Here is a 22,788-nt window from a genome sequence, read left to right on the forward strand (position 1 = left end):
CTAGCAGAGAGTGCCAGAACAATCAGAGTTCTAGGAGACAAGTTTTCAGAGAAAAGACTTTAAGGTCCAAGGGTTAACATCAGAATGAACATACAGAAATATTCTAGTCTCAACCACTCTGTGATTTTGGTAAAAAAAGAACAGGAGTTGCCAAGCATATACGAAATGGCTATAAAGGGGCGGGATACTAATTTGTTCTTCAAGCCTGCTGTGGAGAGAACAAGAAGAAATGAAATTAAATTGCCCTAGAAAGACTTAAACTGAGATTAGTAAAGCTTTTTAATGGTAGGAATAGTGAGGTAATTGAATGGAAGAGTAACAGGCCTGTCGAGTCTCATCACTAAGATGAGATCATATTTTAGATCAGGCTGGATAAACCTGGAATGATTTAAATGTAATTGAGATTGAGTTGGGGCAAGGAAATGGACTGGATGCTTTCTGAGGTCTCTCTGAGCCTATGATCTATGATACTATAATCATAAACTTTAATTTCCATTTCTGGAATAACTACTTATATTAATTTATCAAGCTCCATCTTGAAATAATTTAGGTTTCTTGTCCTTCCTGCCCTATTAGAAAGGTCATGCCAGAATACAGACATCATTCCTTTGATGACAGAAACCTTGTTCTAATTTACACTCTAAATTCATTCAGAGGCAATTAATATCCATTTGATCTTAAGGCAGGTTCAATTCCAATAATTCTTCTTCCTCCTTTGTACTAATTCCTGAATGTCTTTTACAAATAGTATTAGATCCCCTTTTTCAGTCTTCATTAAATGTGCTGTCTATCCCAGGCACCAGAAGTAGTCAAAATATGGTAGCACAGAGTTCCTTTCAAGCCAGTTTATTTATTTTGAAGGAGCACACTGTATGCAGGAGAAAGCAGGATTTGCCTTTGTAGGGAATGACTCTTTCTTGTACTTTCTTTGGTATAAACATTCTCTGACAACAGTGTGCCAATTACAAAAACACAGACTGAGAAGAGAATCAGGTTCCAAGGCTTGTACTGAACAATCTGAAAAGGGCTCCTCTATTGGCTTGTGAGGATCAATGCTGAAATGCTCCAATTATAGAATCTTGTCTCATGCAACCATGGTTGCCAACAGTTACTTCCTACATATGTCTCCGTGAGATTGCCAACATTCCCATTTGTTTTGAATTAGAACAAATACCCGGAAACGCAAGAACAACAGGCTGCTAAACTCAGCCAGATCACAATGAGCCATGAATCTCTTGGCATTAGGAATGAGAATTTCTAACATTAATGTTTAGCAATGGGAATGATGCCACTGCTGGTGCCTGTAAGTTAGTTAAAGCATTTTAACAAAATTGACTTACACAGCTACAGATGAACTTTAGGTTAGTGCCTGAGAAATTTAAAAAATCATTGGTAAAAATATATTTTGACATCTTTCAGAGTTTAATTTTTAGCAGCTGCTTAGAAATCTAGACTGTGAAAATAATAAAAGATAAAATCACTTTTCCAAATGCAGCATTTCAGGTCCAATGGAAATGTATTCCAATGCATCACAAACAAGCATATATTAATGAAAATTACATAATTTCAAAGCACAGTTTATTGCAAAGTGGCCTTGTGATCCACATGGCAGCAGCATATGCATACATACAAAATAATGGAGTCCCCTCAGAACTGCAACAGTCAGAGGAAGATGCACATCCATCCCTTGTGGTACGATCCAAATACAGTCCTGATGAGCTCTGCATCTGTGTTCATTTCAGTTATTTATCCAGAGTTTCTAAATTCACATCAGCTAATTTCTATGAATTTTAAAGAGAGACAGACATATTCTAGAGTCCATAGGCTGGGGGACAACGTCTTAGGAATATGGAGAAAAACTAAATCCATGCATCACCACCCACAACAAAGTCAAATCAAAGGAACAACACCTGTATAGTGTTATCATAATAAAATTGTCAGAAAGCTTCATTTTAGCTAATGTACTTGGTTACTAGATTATAAACATAAGACTAATAACCCTGGTGGATGAGTTGTCAATGTCAAAGGTTGAGGCTGGGATGGTAACAGAGCTATTGCGAGGCCCCAGAACAACCCGTGTACGCCTTTTTAGTGCAAAACTGTAAAGTATAGTGGAATCTCTTGAAGTCTTGGATGACAAACGGGAAGAGAAGTCACGAGAGTTAAATTTATGAACAAGCAATGCTACAGGTTTTATTGGAGCCCAAACACTGACAATTATTAGTTTCTTGAACAGCCTCCCCCCCTGTTTTTTCAGATTTCTTTCTTTTCCTAGCAATATCACTTCACCTGCTTAGAAACTGAAATTGCCAGCATTTGAACAAATATATTAAAGTGATCTACTGTTACTAAAGTTTATTTAAATGCGTTTACATTCTCAGCTGAAGCTTGACTTTGTAAATTTGTAAAGCATACCAGATAGCCTTATTACTGAGAGTGTAAATACATTTGAGAAGCTCTTTCCTAATTTTACCTTATCAGTATTACAAGGAAGCCAAGAAATTCAGTCTTCTGCAGTGAAAGTGGTAGTTAATACTGTTTAGGAATGGCCTGCACACAGCCAACCTTCAAGCTGGCAGCTGGACTGCAGAAAGAAGGAATATTAAAGAAGTTAAAGAAGTTATTTTTTTAGGGAAGCTGCATATCATTGTTATCAGATTTTCACTTTGGGAAAACGAATGCCCTGGTTATAACTGTTCTAAAGAATTTTTGAAAAGCAGTTCTGGAGAATTTAGTTTAAAAAAAAAAAAAGGCAAAAAAAGGGCTTTACAAGCCCACAAACATCCACACACATATACTAGTGCCCGGCATCCAGCCCCAGAACTGAGTGATGATCAGGGAGAGTCTTGCTGCTGGCCCACAGATGGTCTTTCAGGAGGGGAGGGGAGGGGAGGGGAGAGGAGAGGAGTGAGGAGACAGGAGAAAGAAAGGGAGAAAGTAAACAAGTTTCTATTTCATTATTGATTTTATATATATTCTACATTTTCTTGTCTCTGTATTAAAACTGAAATACATATTTCCCCTTTATCCTCTTCTTGATGCTTAAAATCATACATTCTCTTACTAGGTTTTTCACATCAAAGAGAAAAGCCATTTCATTTAAACTTACAAACCGTGATGTCTACTGAACCAATAAAGAAGAAATCCATATTTCTTATAACTTGGTAATGTCTTTGACATTTGACTCAATTTTTGTCATAGTTCACAGGAGGACACACATTAAGCTTCTAAATAACAGCAGGGATTATGTACCTGACTCCCTGAAATTAAATTTCTCAAAGTACAAGCATTAAAGGAGGGAACAAGAGATTTTACTCTGGCCTCTTAATAAGTTCCCTGGGAAGACAAACACAGTTCATTTCTTTGTTGTTTTGTTTTTTTTTTCTTGCAGAGAGAAAATTATAAATGGGAAAATACAGCAGCAATTTGATAATCTCTGTTTACTCTTGGGAAATAAAACACTTATGTTTCTGAGACACACTTCAAAGGAAATAGAGCTATATTCAAGTTTCCTTTCTAATAAATAATTTTTTATCCTTCAAATAGAAATCTCCATATTTTTATATGGAGGTGCATTATTTGAATTATCTTGTAAATATCCAAAGCATTTAAGCTTGAAAACTTGCATTTGTATTTCTCAGCACTTACAAAAATTATTGAAGATGGAGGTACAATTCATAACTTAATAGCTTTGGCCTGCTGCTGTTTTAAATGAAATATCTTTAACACTTTCCACATTTCATTTGAAACAACTTTGCAGCTTTTTATGTCAGATTTTTTTGACTTACAGTTACCTCTTTCAGAAATACAGTATACACCGACCAAGCAAACACCAAACCAGCTGGTGATAAGAAACCATCTGTTGGTGTCATCTTTCACATTTGGGGACTGAAAACTCTTTCATTCTGATGTGTTTTTTTCTGTAAGAGTCAGCTTCAGACTGGCTAGGCTAACCTGCCCTAGGAACCGTGCCTGGAAAAATCACAGGAAGGGGAGGCAGAGTGGACTACGCTACAAACACACGACCCTGGTTCACCAGGTTCACCAAGTGTAAATTATGCAGTTGTTTTAGCGAAGTTTTTCTGATAACAACCCCATATCTGAATTTGCTCCCTCCTGGTATTGCTATTAGCTTCTGGTAATAGCAATAAGAATGAGTACACAATCTCTGCTTTTGAAAAAGAGCTTCTGCTATCTTTAGATAAACTGTATTAAGAAATGTCAGCAATTACAGGGCACATAAAAAAATACATGTAAAAGCTAAGAGGAAATAAATATCTGCATGACAACTGGAACATCGTCTTCAGTGAGAGAGTGATGCTGCTCCTTCCTCGTCATCCCAGCTGTGAGCTAAATTGCCCAGGATTTCACAATCTCAGTCAATTTCATTCACAGCCAGCAACACCAGCAAATTGCTTTCCAATGGAGACAGAACTTTACTACCTCACTGACAGCCTGAATGTTAAAGACTGAAAGGGCAGGAAAAAGGGCTGAAAACCTCCAGAAGAAATGCAGACAAGCGACAGGGAGACACAGTAAAACATACAGAGAAATTAGAAGCAACAGTAGTTTCAGCTCCCTAATAGTAATACCCCACATAAAATTCATACTAACTGGACTATCAACATTTTTCTGTTATATCCCACAGAGAAAAACAGAAGTATGTTTACTCCTTCAGGTTTTTGGATGGAGGGTTCCCAATCTTCCTTCTGTTTTTTTCTCCCAGAATGACAGAGAATTGTAAGTTTTTCTTAAGAAGTAAGGAAATGATTTTGTGCAGAGGCACACCTATGAAAAAATTTTAAAGAGCAAGTGGTTTTAAGTAAGTTATCCGCTACCAGCCAGCTGATGCAAGGCTTTATCTTCCCATCAACAGCCAGATATGAATCACAGATTGGTACAGAAAAATACAGAAAAAAAGTCCAGAAAAAACTCACAAGACTAACCAGACACCATGCTAAGATCCCCTTTAACTTGTTGGGTTTAGAAATTACTCAGTTAAATTACAAGTTCTGTGGAGTTGAACCCTTATTTCAGGTTTTCTTCTAAAGTGCCTTGCAAGACTCGTGGTTGTGGTATGTGAATAAAAGCAAGTTGCTTACACAAAGCAGCAGCCAATCTTTGCAGCTTTCTCTCCCTCTGCCATCTCCCAGCACTGGGCCCAGCTCAGCCACGCACATCCTACTAGGTTTTCTAAATAATTTTTGGAAGTTTTTAACATTTGTCCAATTCAGTGAGCTGTCCAGAACCACATGAAGCCATCCATGCTCAATGTACTTTATATGTGTCATTTATACATAAAAATTATTTGGTTTCCAGAAGAGTGGCACATTTAGCAATCACCGCCTTGTGCTGATGGGGTATTACAAGTTCCTGGACTCCCGCTGTTGTCCCGTTTCTCCTCCTGCTTCCAAGCAGCCCCAAGGTGGCCCTGCACATACCCCATAAATCGCAGTCCAGCCCTGCCACAGACAAAATTATATTAACTTCTGAAACAAAAGTACATGAAGAGCTTTGTTGCTGCAAAAGCTCTCTTTTGCCTCAGGGACATTATTGCTCAGGGTTTCTAGCAATACTCTCAGGAAGTATACTCATTCCACTTCCTTAGCACCAGAGAAGCTAAGAGGTTCCTCCTCATCTGAGCCACAGGGCAGTTTGAAGGGTCTTGACGTTACTTCTCAATATGGTTCAGAATGTGACTAAGAAGAAAACAACTTTTTCAGATGTGTAACATCAAAAAGATTTCCTTTATCTTTCTTGGCAGGGATAAGGAATGGAAAGAACTTTGCAACTCTGGTCTCCCTCATAAGGAGTGTAACAGAGTTAAGCAATAGACGGCAAACAAAATGTAATAAAGGTGCTGTGGAAGCCATTTCTTCCTAGTACAGATCAGTGCTAGGCATTATGAAAGGATCGACTGCACCTTCAGTAAACTTGCAGATGACACAAGGTGAGTGGTGCTGTTGGCACACTTGAAGGATGGGATGCCATTCAGAGGGACCTGGACAAGCTCAAGAGTGGGCCCATGGGAACCTCATGAAATTTAAAAAGACCAAGTGGAAGGTGCTGCCCTGGGTTGGGACAACCCCCAGTATCCATACAGGCTGCCAAGAAGGACTTGTGGGCGCTGGTGGACGAGAGACTGGACATGAGCCAGCAATGAGCTTGCAACGCAGAAAGCCACTTGTATCCTGGGCTGCATCAAAAGCAGTGTGACCAGTATGCTGGGGAGGTGAGTCTGTCCCTGTCATCCTCTTCTCTGCTCTTGTGAGACCCCACCTGGAGTGCTGAATCCAGCTCTGGGGACTCCAGTATATGAAGGACATAGACCTACTGAAACAGATCCAGAGGAGGGCCACAAAGATAACCTGAGGCTCAAGCCCCTCTCCTATCAAGACAGGGAGAGAGAGGCTCAAGAAGCCTGAAGAAGTCTCCAGGGAGACCTAATTGCAGCCTTCCAGTACCTGAAGGGAGCCCACAAGAAAGATAGAGACTATTTACAAGGGCATGTAGTGATAGGACAAGGTGTAATGGCTTCAAACAAAGAGAGTAGGTTTAAACTAGATATTAGGAAGAAATTCCTGACTGTGAGGGTGGTGAGGCACTGGAACAGGTTGCCCAGAGAAGCTGTGGATGCCCCAACACTGGTAGTGTTCAAGGCCTAAGCTGATAGAGCTCTGAAAAATCTGGCCTAGCAGAAGGTGTCCCTGCCCATGGCAGGCATGTTGGAACTAGATGATCTTTAATGTCCCTTCCAATCCAAACTATTCTATGATTCTTTAATTACTTCACAGGATTCAGTGATTTCTGAACCATGAAAATATTCTGTGTTTCATTAGAAATACACTGTTTTTCACTAAAAGTGAAATCCACACATCAGTGTGATGTGTCCTTATTGCGCTATTAAGAATTATTCTCATTGTTCTAATAACCTAAAGCAATATAAAATGTCACCCTAAATAATTTATAAAATGTTATGCTATTTAGACTATATACAGGAACTGTTCAAAATTGTTAATTTATCAATAATGCTGACAATATACATTGTAGCTTTATAGAAAGAAGGGTAAACACTCAGAAAAGATGAATTCAGAAATGATGAATTCAGAAATGATGCCTGCCATTTGAAAAATCGCTGACACAAAAATATTAATAGTTCACAAGTTTGCTAGTCTTCAGACCTGTTTGCTGCCAAAATCATTCCCTCCCACAATTTTATCATATTCACATCTGTAATGTACTATTCATCAGACATTACTTCAACAGTGTCATCTGAAAGTCTAGACAATATTTTGTATTCCTCAGCCACTGCAGTAGACAACAATCCTGGCAGCCTGCTGGCTAATAGCCATTCATCAGGTTTAATAGGCCGGTCACTGTAGGTGAAAGTAATACTGGGAATTCACACACTGATGAAAGTCATACAAAAATCTTTAATCTAAAAGCTCTGAGATCTTTTTTCTTCTGGCAAAATTTACATCACCCGTTCTAAAGCCAGGTGTTGCTTGCTACTATGGCACTTGCAAGAAACACAATTAGAAATTGATAAGTAACATCCAGGATTTCCCATTTCAAGCTCCTTTTGCAGTGCTCAAGTGGTAGGTCACAGCAAGAAAACCAGAGCTGCACAGGCAACAGCTATTTGCTAATACTCAGAAAAACAAAATGACTTGAGTTTCCACCATCTAGTTTATCCACAGTATTTGACAGGCATCATAGCTTGTGACTGCACAGCTGACATGTCCTAACTCTCTCTCTGTTCACAGGATTAAGATTTGTATCTAAATTGCCAACAGCCTGGCTTAGGCTATCCCAAAGGCAGATGCCATCCTGCCCATGCAAAATCAAATCAGTTTTCAAGTTTTTAGCCATTGTTATGGAGGGTACAGTGTGGGGATTTCATGAAATGAGAAACTTCTTGTTTGCACAGGCAACAAATGTGGAAGAAAAAAGCATCTGTTACCCAATATAGAGGTCACCCAAATTAAATTAATGGAAACAAATAAAGATTTTAAAAACAGATCAAATTCTAGCCTCATTATTTGTCTTCTCACTCTTGCTCCTATTTCTTCACACTCCTTCTTAATTTTCAATAACTTAAATAGAAAATTGCTTAAATGTCACTTTTTACACTAATTTGAAACCCATTTTCTTCAAAGCAGAGACTAGTAAAAGCATTTCACAGCTATAGTTGAGGGTGATGTAGAAAAAAAATGAAGATATATAAGAAACAAAAACCAGAATTATCCTTTAAGCTATTCTATAAAAGGCGTTTCCCACTGGTAAGTAAAAAATGACTCTAATTTAGACTAATTTCAGACTATAACGCAGTATAATAAAAAAATATTCAAAGAGTAGTCAGATATCCTAGTTGATGGGATAAACATATCACAAAACGTGCCTTAGAATATTTTCATTATTTAATGTATAATATGGCCAGATAACTTTACAGTTAGAGCCCCAAGTACTGAAATCAAAGGCTGAACTCCTATTGATGTTAAGTCTTTTTGATCAGAACTATTTTACTAGAATAAAATCAACAACTTTTGTTCTAGAGCTCATTATTTCTTAGTCTTTTCTCTAATATCACAAGCATCCTTTAGGCACAGGGGACAGCTAGCTCTCAGCTTTTAATGTTAATTATGGTATTCTCTGTAGACATCATCACCTCTTCTCTTAATTCATAATGCAGGCATAAAATATCAGGGCAGCTTTCTGTTACAGTAGCATAGGTCACGGCACTCCAGGGTTTTTTTGTGACAGCTTACTCTTTAAAGCCTTTTTTATAATTCAGTAATAAAAAAAATACTTCAAAATTACATTTTAAAAAAAGGATATTTTATTTCTTGAATTAATTAAAACCAGTAAGAAGAAAAGTTAAAGAATAAAAATAAATAAAAGCACTGTTAGTTGTATTTTTTTTTCAGTTGCACAATTCAAAGATAATTCTGATTTCATACTGAACCAACTATACTCAATCAGATTTTTGTCTTCTGCCCCAATTAAAGATGGTCTGTGCTCTATCAGCAGAATACTGCTCTAGTGCCTTCAAAAGGTAAATAAGAAGCATCTGCATTTTGCCCTGGATCATTCCTCATTCACTTACCTATCTACTTTAACACTTAGTACAAATCAGGACCACACATTTTATGTGATGCTCCTGACCATTCCCACTTAACACTTAGCTTAGGTTACAACCTCCATTACTACAGCAGTTTTGAAGGAAACTCATCTTACCAACAAGCCACAAAGCATTTGTAAAGACTATATCACAAATTAAATTTCATTTGCAACCATCAAGAAACAAAAACAGTATTTCCAGGCATGAGAGTCAATTTTCTTTTACCTTTAGCTTTGTTTTGTCTTAGGGGAAAAAAATCAGGGACATAAACAGTGATGATAGTAACACATTTGCCAGCTTCACGATTTCTTGGATTATATCCAGTTACAGGAACCCAATCACTCACTTACAGAATCCAGTTTAGCTGCATTTTACATGCAGAGCACATAAAAATTATTTTTCTTCCTCAGATTTGAGAAATATGATTCACAAAAAGCAAATATCTAAAATTAATCTGAAAATAGAAAACTGTAAGTAGAAGGCTTTCCCTATTGGAGATATTAATTTCCATAGCACCTAATTCTGCCATCAAGCATCATTGTCTCCAACATATTATTGAAGTGTTTTGGAATGTCAGGTGTCACTTCCTCTCTTGCTCTTATGCAATGCCTTTCTTCTGAGAATCACAGAGGCTTTTATGTTAATAATAAGGTATATAACATCTACAAATTAGGAATTTCCACCTTTCACAGATGGAACTGAAACAGAGATACTGTGCCCCAGATTTACAAGTTTTCTGAAGTCATCTTCTCCCAGAAAAGATTACAATAACTCTAATGTACTTTGGAAAACTACTGTGTCCTAAGTGAACTCTCCTGCAATTGGAAGGCACCTTATTGCAGTAATATCTAACACAAAAGAAAAACTGAATGCTATCTTTTTTTCTGAATCCAATTTTGCTTATATGTGTCATTAAATGTCAAAAATAAGTGAATACTAACACCATGGAGGTATCAGTCATGACTTTTAAGCTGAAGGAAAATTCCACTTCACACTTACAAAAAATTAATTCATTTCCTACTATGCTTAAAAGTCACACCATATACTCTCCTATCTCAATGACCAACACAAAATGAGTTCTCTAAATATAAGTTTAAATGTAAATTCACTGACTTATGATACATCTATATCAAATAAGAAAAATCTGATTCTTCAAAACACTGTCATCAGCCTCAGCGTGATTCAAAATTATTTTTGGCACCAGTCAGAAGCACACTCTTCTCATTCTGTTGCAGTCCATTTAAAGTAGAAGCTCATGCTTTATGAAGCAGCAAGGTGGCAGCAAAACTCAGTGCAACTGTTTCTAATTGTGGTGATTATGCAGAGGAGAAGTAAAATCAGTCCCAGGGGTCATGTGAGAGGCCCCTTCGACAGAGAAAAACTTTTCTCTCCAGCTAATTCACACATGGCAATACTATTAAGTGAAGCAATGTAGAGGAGGGGTTCACATCAAAAGTTTTCTTTGATAAATCACTTCTTTCCAGCCTCCACCATTCTGTAAAGATCCTACAACTGGTGACAGCACTCAGAATTTTTGGTCATAAAGCTGCTCGCAGTACTGCTGCCTCCACTACAGTGTGGAAAAAGTGATCTTAGCTAGAAAACAATGATCCAATTATCCTCTGAGCTGTTAACTGTACAGGTAGAGGGACTAGCTTTTTGCTTCTGTCTGGGTTTTTTGTTGCTTGGGGCCGGGGTGGGAGGGCAGAGGGGGTATGTAGATGATTTTTTTCTTTTTTTTTTTTAATTACAATAATCTTCATAGTACTCCTCTGAATCAATAAATCTATTACAAAATAAAGGCATTTTCATCAGCTCACTTCAGCTGTTCTGCCAAAAAAACACAAATCTAAATTACCCAGTATTTTTGGACTGCTTGATTATAAGAGCAGAATGGTGAATCTGCCCCCAACTGTTAATAATTAAAAAAGACATTTACAGCTGCATGTCTTCAAAGTATTAAAAGTAATTATGCAACAAGACTGTTGCAGGGTATGCTTACTTAATATAGCTCAAAGCAATTAGATAAGAATTAGTAAGATGAACATATAGAAGTACTTTTCAATGAAGATATATGTGTATGAGAGGGGAATGCAGGAGGAGCTCCTCATCTGGAAAAGACTAAACAGCTCGGAAAATTTTCTTCAAATACTCTTTAGAAGAATGTGCAGCTTTTAACCTAATTTTTGAAATACATAGTCATTCAGATAAGGCAGCAACAAATGGATCACTGCTGCCTCTGGAAGGAACGATAAGTTAGCCTTTGGGACTTAGACATTCACTTTCTGACAGTTGTTCTTTCTCAAAACATTTCTCTGACAAACAAAGATTATTTGGGATTGACAAGTCTGTGCTTTGGAATAAACACGATTTTTCTCTGATAGGATGTTGGAAACAGATGCTTAAGATCCAGATAACACTTTAGTCTGTCAGGTGAATTGTATAATTCGAGGGGGTCTCATGGAAAAGGTAAAAAGTCACACAAATACTTACATATGCCTGACAGTGCTTGTGAATCCATGATATTCCATAAGATGCAAGAGAAATAAGTCTGTCCCTCACACACTGCAATTCTAACGAGAAAAAGATAATTCTACTTCCTACCCTGTGAGATTGTGGAGACAAAGAGTTCGAAGAGAAGACAAGATGGTGAGGTTACTGTAGCTGAAGCAGTGGCCTGGAGAAATTCACACAAATCTATGCTAAGACCTAACAAATGTATGAGGCAGTTTGATTTCTTAAAAAAATACACATCCCTTTGGGATCACTAACTGCTCTGTAACCAACACCAGCTGTATGCGACGTATCAAGGCAGCCAGCATTTACACAACCATTATCAATCCACAAACTTGCTGCCATATCTATTGAGTGGAGATGGGGAAAAAGGTTACAAAGGCTCCAAAATTCCTCAATACTCTGTTAACCACCAGTGCTAAGGCTGCGGCTCTAAATACAGCTTGTGCTTCATCTGCAGCCCTAAAGGGTGAGTACCCTCTTTGAGCTTTATGTCTCCTAATTCAAGTCAGGATGCTTCATCGCAGAGACAGTGGACTCAGGTGAACACTATGGAAGTATAAACAATTTAAGACTTGTCTAAGTTTTAGTATTTTGTTAAATACATGACCAGAAGCAGAAGTTATCTACACAGGCTGTCACTAATTGCAGTTGCTGCCACAACTAAATTCCTGGTGCTGGAACTTATTCTTTTTGTTTCCCAGATCTTCTTCACTAAAATAATCCCAAACAAAATGCATAACATACATGCAATTTGACATGTGTATATAGACAAGCATTTGAAAATTACTATCCATAAATTACCACAAAATGTTTTCAGATATGATGCAACTAAACACACCTGTACAGAGGGCAGGTATCCTTGAACTCAGGATCTCTCCTTTTTATTAACAAAAGTGACATTTAATTGCAAAGAGCTGCTGAATCTTTCTTAAATTTTACTGTTACTTACATACAAACAAATATTCATTACTTCAAATGCAGTTTTCTGACATGCCAGTTCAGATTTTCTGTTTGAATATTTGACACCAGCTAAACTCTGCACTTATCTTTTACCTGGAGTAATGGATAGCTTGATGTCCTGCAATATTAAAATAGAAGTCAGTTGTATGTTTCATCTCATCAGTATGTCCAGAGACTTCAATCCAGTGTGCTATTGGGAGGCAATAAACTCCATCTACTATGTTGCTCTGGTTGTAAACACAACTTCGATCATGATGGGGCCCATTACCTAAAATAGAAGAAAGGACAATTGCAGACTGTGTATCTGGATAATCTTCCAAAAGATTTGCTTGGAGGTTTAAACTGAGCATTTAATACCAGGAGTCACGTTTGCTGCCTCTTCAAACTGCATTTCTCATAGCATATTATTAACACCTGAAATAATGGTAACAGAAGCACTGCCACAAAGCAAAGGTTCAGCATTAACACAAGTTTTTTGCAAATTAAGAAAACAAAAAAACCCTTTAAAAGCGCATAAGGCTCCCAAACACTTCATTTTCAGGAATAATTAATTTAATTTAACTTCCTCATTTGATGTTGGATAATATGTGACCTCAGCATTTAATGTTCTTACTGTGTGACCTCCCTCTGGGGGGTCGATCTTGCTGTGGCCCAAGGTCTAGCTCTGACATGCCACAGCAGTCTCACCTTGCCTAATGCTGACTTCTACTGAGCGGGAAAGATGTGGGAAAGACCTCAGGGAAAGTTCAGAGGATGGCTGTGCAAGGTCAGAAAGGTGAAACCAGAAACAGAAGTAGGACTGGTGACATGGGACTTGTTACCAGCTTAAGGATTCTAGAGGAAAAACATCAATGTGGAAAGGTATCAGATCCCAAAGACGGTGGTAGGCAGCAACCTAGTGATGAAGATTTGTTTCAGGGAGCAGAGAAGGGTGGCCCTCCTCCACCTCATTCACAGCTGCCTGGCCAGCAAAGGCTCTTCAGACGTCCTGTCACAGACCAGACACATATGGATGCTTAGTCTAATAATGGCCAGTCTTCACGAGTGAAGATCCGGGGAAGGTCTTTACACCTTCCAGCCTGCGCATTGGATTTTTTAGGTGAGACACAGTGTGCGTGGAACTGAGCCCACCCTTTAATCCTAAGGTTCATCTGCCGGGGCCAAGCGAGCTTGGACGGTGGCAGTGAGGTCCTTAGGACGTAGGTGGGTTGCCTTTAAGGGCTAACGAGCCCCACCTGCCCAGGAGTGGCCCTGACCGGGAATCGAACCCGGGTCTCGGCGGTGATAGAGCCGTGCCTTTACCACTAGACCACCAGGGGCTCCATGCTTAGTCTAGAAGCTCATTAAATCCTACTTGCCTTTTATGTATCCTGACTGATAAACAATATGTTGTTTTCATATACAAATCTCACTTTCAGAGTCTGTTCATATGCACTAAAAGATGCTAAAGTGACCCTTAGAGAGATGGTCACATCTGCAATGGTGAATAATCACAATTACCTAAGACAGCCTTGTTTAAAGTACAAATTTTTTCTTGTAGTTTTCCACTAATAGTCATTACCCCTTCTTCTTCTCTTAGAGAAATAGTGTGAGCTTTAGTCAAAAAACAATTTTTTACACCAAGCCAGAGTAAGCAACTTAAATTGAACTGGGTCGTGTCATCAACCAAAAGGTTATTTAGCCTCTAAAAATATAGTATATGTATATTCTCCTGCCCCATTCTTACATACTTATTGTAATACTAATTGCATGTAGGAATAATTATTGTGCAGATCAGAAGTGACCTAGTCTATGGCTTGCTTAAGCCTGTTACACATATACATTATTAATGATGTTAAAACATTTCTGAGTAAAATTATGCCCACAGGATTATCTTCAATTCCACATTGCATGTAAATGCACGACCAGCTTCCAAGCATTACATTTAGGGAAATTTGCTAGAGCAAGAGCATTTGGGGACATGTATTAATGCATTGATTAGAGAGTAAGACTAACATTTAATACTAAAGCTCAAACCATCTCTTTTTTTCCAGATGATATGCAGCACGGTTTTATCATAATTGAGAAATATTATTATTTATCAAAAAGAAAAATAAAAGCTGAACAATTATTCATCACATTGTTTTCGATAAATAAGAGGTGAGAAAGATCAGTACCTACTTAAAGAAGCTACAGATATTACTACTATATTTTTATCTCAGATTTCTAATTGTTTACATATTCTTACCACTTTTAAACAATATGTTAAGACAGCAGTATACATCAACAAATACAACAGTGTAACAAAATCTATGGATGTTTATGACATTTAACTGACGTCGTGTATTCAGAAAAATACAACCACAAGTACCACATCTTGCCTTCCTCATTTTACTTTCTGACAACTCTCTGCAGAGATGCACATCACCGTGGCTCTTCCCTGCATCACAAGGCTGTGTTTGATCTCGACCTCCACCAACCCTCAGGCCCACGTCCTGCCCCAGCCTCAGCCCTGTCCTGAGGGAGGTGCCCGATGCTCAGGGTTGGGGCTGCCCTGGTGTCCCTGGCTGACAATCCGAGGCCCCTGGGAGCTGCCAGACCTCACTGCACCGTAAGTTTTGATCTCTGGCTGACCCAGTTTTGATCTCTGGCTTTTATGCTACTCCCAGCTCTGTTTTTCGTCCTACACAAGTGCTGTTGTACCCACTCTGGCTCCCTCACATACTTCCCCTTCCATTGCTCACTGCTGTTGCTTCTCTTGCACCAGGGTTTCTGCATGAATTTTTGCAAGCACAATCTATGGTTTCTCCTCCTGCTTAATTATTCCTTTTCTCAAGGTGCTGCTAGTCAGTCCTACCAGATAACAAACCTTCACTCTTGTCTTCACATTCTCAATTGCTTACCACTGCAGTCTGCCAGTTTTACTGTCCATCCTCCTTCTCCAGCTTTTATTCTTTTTTCTTTTTTTGCCTTTCTTCTCTGTGATCTGATTTCTTGAATGGCCATAACCTCCTTGCTTTGTAACCTTATCACCTTCACCATCACTAATTCCCTTAAAAAGCCTACAGGTACATATGGAAGTGAGGACAAGAGTAAATTGCTGTGAGACACTTGTTTTATTTGTTCCCTCAAACAGCTTTTGTCAAATCTCATTCTGAAAAGCTTTCTTCTGTAATCATCATTTATCTCTGCACCACTCAACCTCAGCTTCCCACTGTGGCCTAACGGCAAACAGAAATCTCAAAAGGTGTTTCTGTTTTGCCTTTAATAATCAGGTAAACAGTGACAACTTGCATTCATAGCACATTTCATGAGAATTGTCTAGCTCTTTACTACTCCTTACATTGTATACTGATCTATGAATTAATAACCTTCTTACTGAAATAAGATGTCTGTGCAACAGAACATATACGAACACATATTCAACAGTATCAATTATATCAACATGTGATATAATTTCAGACAGGAAGGAGAGTGTGCTACCATCTTCAAGAAAGACTAATTTAGGGAACAGTATGATCACAGCAGAATGTGTTCAGGAAGCTGAATTCACTATACTTCTTAAAAGAGTTATGAAAATAGGCAATTAGCACAAAAGACGAGGATCTCACTACCCAGGTAATATCCACATGATTACACTAGTGCTTCTCACCACAGTTTGCTTCACAAGATGCATTTAATAAGTAAGTTTCAAAAAAAAGAAAAAAATGTTGTATCAGCTCACATCCTGCTTCTGCTAGCACGATTTGTCACAGGAAGACCATAATATTTTGGATGGCAAAAAAACAACAATGCAGGGAAACAGTTCCAGAAGTAGAGCCAGGTGACAAGTTTTGCAGATTACTGTAGAGCTCATCAATAATTTAGAGCTCCTATAAAAGACTGAAGATTGAATTCTCTCAACTTTTATCTTCCAGAGTCATTTAATACAAAAATAAGTCAGTCAATTAAATCAGCTTTTGTTCAAGGTAAATGATCATAAGCTGTGTTTTAAACACAAACCAATAAGCATCACTTAAATGTTCTGCTTTAAATTTGCAGAATGTATACATCTAGGAAAACAGGCACAGACCAGGAGCAGAAATTATTAGATGGATAACCCTCAGTTCTTCCTTTTCCACCCACACCTTCTTAAATATCTTCTCATGAGTTTCCTCTGCCTGAAGCAAGGTGCATCACCTCATAGTGTGAGGTACGTCCACAAAAAACATTCTTTATTCTCATCTTAGCCCCTTTACCTCTGCTGATGGAGCAAACTCCTTATATCCCCTGTGTGTACTCTGTCACAGACATGATTCCTCACACTCAGGCTCAGAAGAGCCAGCCCAAGACTTCTCACAGGCACCAGAAGAGCTCATGCCAAGAATATGAGGCAGGATAAATATCTGGCACACTAAGACACTTATTCTCCCCTCCCTCAACACAGTAGGCCAAGCAAAATCTGTTCTGGATGTGAATTCCTGGAACATGGGGACTTTCCTAAGCCCAGTACAGCAAATTGGGCAGAAGATGTTAGCTCCAGGCAGCAACAAACAGCACCACAGATCAAAAACCACCACTTCCTGTCATGCTCTCCACTCCAGGGCTCTTGGTGTGGTTGGTTAGCTTGTATGTGTGATGAAGGCAGTGGGACCAAGGTCTGCCCAGTCTGACTCTTCTCAGTGCCTCAGAAATATGTTCCTGCCCTTTCTAATTTCTTATCTTCTGCTCAGGCACCAGAGAGAAAAGACAGTGGACAGGGCAGACAAAAGTGCTTATACACAGTCTGAACATGCCTGGTTGTGTCTGAAGCTGGTCATACACACACCAACTTTTTAGTCCACTTAAAGTTTGTCCTACCCCACAGGTCCCATTATCTGCTTTATCTGAAATTTTCTCTGGACTTTCTAAGTGACTTATCCAAGAAGTCCGACACAGCAGCCCCTTCTGACAGAAACTTCACTAAGCTTCATTGCTCATTTCTCAAACACACGAAGGTTTTAATAAAGTAAGTTACCAAAATTGAAGGTCTAGTGCTGAAGCTTAGTTTCTGTACCTGAAGATGGGAAAGGCCCCACCTAGAAGCTGCAAAGGCTATCCTGAGTGTGCTGGGCAACCACATCTGTCAGAAGGTTTCTACTTTAGTGGCTGGCACAGCACAAATAGAGAAGGCTCAGGGTATAATTTGCTACAATCCAACATGCTCCTTGGACCCCAAATGCATGTCACATCTTTACTAGCACCCTTTTGGTGCATAGGTAAATACATCTGTCCCCTCGTCTAGTTTCCCCAAGCTTATCCAACCTTTGTACAAAGACTTGAACATACTTCGAATAAATCCCCCATGACCCCACCAGTCTCCACAGTGAGAATTCATCACTATTCCCATTTAAACACTCTGCTCAGGCACAGCACCTGTGTGTCTCCTCACCAGTGTTTGCAAGACAAGAACTCTAGTCTCAGAACACACATGTTGCTCCCAGCACATAATACCAGACCACTGGGTAGGCTTCCAGGTACTTTTAATAGGAAATAAACAAGCATTTGGATGATATTTTTATAGTTAAGAAAACATCGTGCAGCCTAAAAGATTTGGGAAAATTTTAACAGGATTTCAACTTTTCTGATCCCAGAGCCAATAGTAAAGCAAAGAAAATCAAATGTTTTCCGTTCACCTGCTCATCTTTGCAAAAAAGAGCACAAATGTCCTTTGAGTAGGGGCCCTACACAACACCAAATACAAGTTCTTACAGCTAAACCCATTTCTATATCAGTATTTTTCTTCATCTTGTTTTTATTCATATTGTTCCAAGTAGCAAAACATAGGTTTGCTTATTTATTGTTGAGAGGCAACTACACAATCATTTAAAAACACATAAAATTCCACCATAAAAAAGAGTAAATCAAATATTTGAACAGTAGTGACCCTCCTGTTAATTGATCATGTTGGCTTTCCGAATTAAAGAATAAAAGAATTTTGCAAGAGTTTATTAACAGATACATGTTCTAGTTTAACTGATAGGATAGCACTTTTTTTCCTTCAATAAGGTCCATATTTTTTTTAATTAAAATCCATCTTTGTGGTTCTTCAGAGCAAAAATGCTTATCTGAAAGGGAAACATAACAACAAGTTTCTAGGCATTAAATTATAAAGTTTTTCTTTGCTTTGCAACCCACTTTTTGCTCTCTACTGCAGATGGTTGTGCAGCAGAATCCACTGATGTAGGGAAATGATGGAGAGTGAAGCAACCAATTAGCCCCACTTGGAGCACAAGCCTCACATAGGGCTCTTTCAAAATCTGCATGACTGCATTTATGGGTCCTTGTTTAATGTATATGAAGGATGATCCAAATGGTATAAGAAGCAGTTGTGCAAACAAATAAACAAAAGAATAAAACCAAAGATGTCCATATAACTGATAAATGGCAATAGCAAAAGACAGAGACCAGAACAACACAAAGGAAAACACTGGTTTTGAGCCTGCTTGATCAGGGAGGTTGGACCAGGTGACCCACTGTGGTCCCTTCCAACCTCATTGATTCTGTAAAAAACAGATAAAGATATAGTCATACAAGATGTCTACAGATATAGGACTGGGAAAAGGTAAGCAGAGACTAGAAGATGCTCTGAAATTTGATCTGATGATGTACAGTAACAGAATGCAAAGAAAAAACTGCAGTTACTATTCTATTACAGCTGTACTGCAGAGATGAAAAAAGTATAATCTAACAGTCTGCCAATAGCACAGACTCTTCTTGACACAGAAGGGAACTGCACACAAAATGCACAAAATAGTCAGAGTATACCAGCTTGATCTTAAAAAATAATAAGCAAAATCTGGGTCAATGAAATTTCTCATCACTATTAAGAGTGAACAAAAAACCACATGAATGAATAAAAATAATAAGATTGCCTCTCCAACTGTCTCTGCAGAGCTTTTTGCAGCAAAGGCACTGCTCAGCCACTCTCTTCCAGCTCCCAGCTCGTTGCACACCTTGATGGAAGTAGAGTCTTTTTTCTGTTCTCTGCTGTGTAAGAGAAAGTATGTAGGAACTCCAAGGCACAACAGCAGACATAAAGGTGCTGCAAAGCACCTTAGCCAGACCCTAAAACACAGGTGTAAGACTTCCAAACCTCCAAACCCCAGCAAGGTGTGTTTCTTCATTCACTGATACCTTTAAAAAACTACAGAGCTTCTTAAATACACACGTTAGCTTCAATGGCAACTAACCAACTCAAACACAAACACCCACGCAATTTTCAGATCACTTACTCACAAATCAATAAGAGCAAAGACTAACTCCTATAATCTGTCATAAATTTTACATGAACCAGCACAGTTTAAATGCCAATTCAAAGTGTTAACTATGCCTAAATATTTTAAGTAATTCCACTTGCTATATTAAATGGGGTCCTTTAACAAAGTAAACGAGTATCTTAATTTCCTGCCTATAAATTCTCCTGGGAGAGTTTAATATTATAAGCACTATCAACACTCTGGGAGCAGAGAAACAGAGAAGAATGGAGGAATGAAAGCTTCCTTTTTAAAAACAGGAATAAAGCAACAGGCAGTAAAGGAAACATATGAAAAAACCCTCCAAAATAAAGCATTTAAAAGATTAAGTTTTTGCTAGCTTCCTTACCTTTCATACCAACATTACGATGAAGAAAAGCCTCAAGCCCTGTTTTGGATATAACTCTCAGTTATCTGAATGTGCTACTGCATGGTGTCATTATCACACATTACTCTAACTGAACTTCCTTCAGTACACTCACAATATTCAAATATAGTTACCCTTTACACCAGATTCTGTCACAAAAGTCTCCTTGCTGCCTGTCTGAACAAAATTCAGTCTCTGATGGGTCTGTCTCAGTCCTGCAAAGGCTGAATCGCTATTGATTGATAAAAACAGAGGTAGGGAAGGCTGAATTCCCCTTGATTCAACTGAGTGAGGTCAAGTATTTTGCCAGTTTGAGTCTGCCACAGGCTCTGGAGTCCCACCTTCCTCAACTCTCAGCAAAGCCCCTGAGTAGTTGCCCTTTATTTTTATACTTATGACAAATAGCACCAATTCTGTATGGCATGTACCTAACCTTACTTGTATGCTTAATAAATATTTCCTCTGATTATAAGGCCACTTTTTCTGCTGCCAATAAGCTTCCCTTTAGTAAACAGTAGATGAATTTATTTTATATTTATACTTATATTGTACACTTAAATATCTAGTATTAATATAAGACAACATTGTTAGTTTGTCACACCTCATTCAGGAACTCCTTCATGACTAGCTTGATTTCCAGAAGTGTTTCCTTGCATTTGTCAGGCCAAAATAGGTACCCAAAAAGCAGAGAACCATTTGTATCACACTCCATGTTTATTTTTTACCAAACTTAAAACAACTTTCAAATTCTCATTTGGTAGAGCTGATATATATAACCAAAGGAATACATTTTAATTCTCTTAAAATCCAGGCTGAATTTGAAATTTTTTAGTCTATTAGTATACCCCTAAGAGAATTCTTTTTATGATTTTTAATTACGCCAGAATTTGAACTAAATGGTTTAGAAGAAAGCCCTTCTCAGCACTTCATTCTGTTAATCAACAAGGCTTTCTTTTTTTTTAAATTAGATATAAGAAAATAAAAATTTTCAAAGAGAACTTTCAAAAACATATGCTTTGTTTCTCTCTCTAGGTCTGCTTAGGCACAGGTGTTTCTCAGTGGGAGCTTCTACCAAACTAAGAGTATTTAACTAAATGCCCAATCTAATGATGTAGATTAAGTCAGAGAAAAGAAACTAACAGGAAATTCACCTCATGTAAAGAAGAGGTTCTTCTCTAACAGATGGTGGAAAGAAGACTAAAGGAAATACAGATGATAGAATAATGGCTGAGAGCAATAAAATGTATAATACAGTCTTTATAACTGCTTTGAAAACTCTCTATGGCATTGTACTATCACTGATTGCTACTTTCTACCATACCAGAAGAGAGAACTGAAGTACAGGCAGCAAACAAGCTTCATCAAAATAGTAACCATGGCAATATCTTAACCAAAGTATCATCCCAGTTATTGTCACTTTTCAGTGCTTCTTGCCATTTAAAATAAATTCTTGACCTCTATTGCATGCTGCTGTCACTTGGAAGTGAGCAGTGGGGAAAATGGTAAATAAAGTATTTGCATAAACAATGCATTTATTGTAACTCTGCCATTATAAACACAAATGCTTTAATAAGGCTCTCACAGCAGTCAGAACTGGACCCTGATTATCTTTGTGGGTAGGAAGAGACACATACCTGCCAAATCCAGAGGAATTCAAGTATACATATCTATTTTTATTCTTCTGATTTTGCAGTTTTGTGGGCAACTCTCTGTTGTTTTATTGATCTCTGGTAGTTTACTTAACATAAGCTGGTTAATGCTGACACACAGAAAGTAATGAGAAACTTGCTACCATTTAATTGCAATCACGCATGCTAAGTATATGTCTTGAGGGGGCTGAACAACAAAACAGCAGGAGCTATTGCACTTTGTAAATAGAAGTTTCTTTCCATTCCTTACAGAGGTACTGGGTAGTAGATTTCAAAGTTTTCCACTTTTACTCATTAAGTTTCCTCACATCTGAAAGGTGTTGAGGCATCTAGCATTGTCCAGAAAGCAACAGCCTTGCAGGAACAAAATACCTATGATGCACAATCATTCAAATATCAACATCCAGTTGTGCTTTGTGTTCCTTCATAGTCACCACCTACTTCAGAACAAGACTGCGATGGAGGAAACAAGTAAAACCCCAAATTATTTTCAGAAGCGGAACAGAAATTACACTAAATACTGATGAAACGTGCAAGTAGCTGCAAGGCACTGGTTATACACAGGGAAAATAGCACCACCCAGTGGGAACAACACTACATGAAATATCTGTATTAAAAGGTACAAAGAAATGCTACTCTTAAGGGGTTTGGGGTTTTTTTGTTTGGTTGATTTTTTAATTTTTTTAATAATAGAACTGCTACCTATTTTGAGGATCTGTAATTAGCTTTGGGGAAAAAAATATGTATCTCAGTTACAGAAAAATAACCTTATATCCAACTGTACTTTTTAGAACGCCCTCAGGGAATTTTTATTTTGCTTTATCCAGCTATGGCTTAGCCCCAAATATTTTTCGTTCTGTTACAATCTCTCCAACACAAAGGGCAACTAGATATTATCTTCCCATACACTCTTAAAAGAAT

General features: G+C 38.1%; 1 protein-coding gene across 3 annotated transcripts in view; it reads right to left on the reverse strand.

Moving 5' to 3' along the window:
- Window positions 1–22,788, reverse strand: part of EPM2A (EPM2A glucan phosphatase, laforin) — a 39,715-nt gene that overhangs the window by 11,143 nt on the left and 5,784 nt on the right. For 2 of the 3 annotated variants that reach the window (XM_050315128.1, XM_050315129.1), the window contains exon 2: window positions 12,692–12,866. In XM_050315128.1, coding sequence (XP_050171085.1) covers window positions 12,692–12,866 — 175 coding nt within the window. Of the gene's footprint in view, window positions 1–12,691; window positions 12,867–20,200; window positions 20,223–22,788 lie in introns of those variants that run through there. The other variant, XM_050315130.1, reaches the window with a different exon arrangement.

This window comes from Myiozetetes cayanensis, unplaced genomic scaffold (assembly GCF_022539395.1).
Source record: "Myiozetetes cayanensis isolate MyiCay16 unplaced genomic scaffold, myiCay2020 scf2-11, whole genome shotgun sequence".
NCBI lineage: Eukaryota > Metazoa > Chordata > Aves > Passeriformes > Tyrannidae > Myiozetetes > Myiozetetes cayanensis.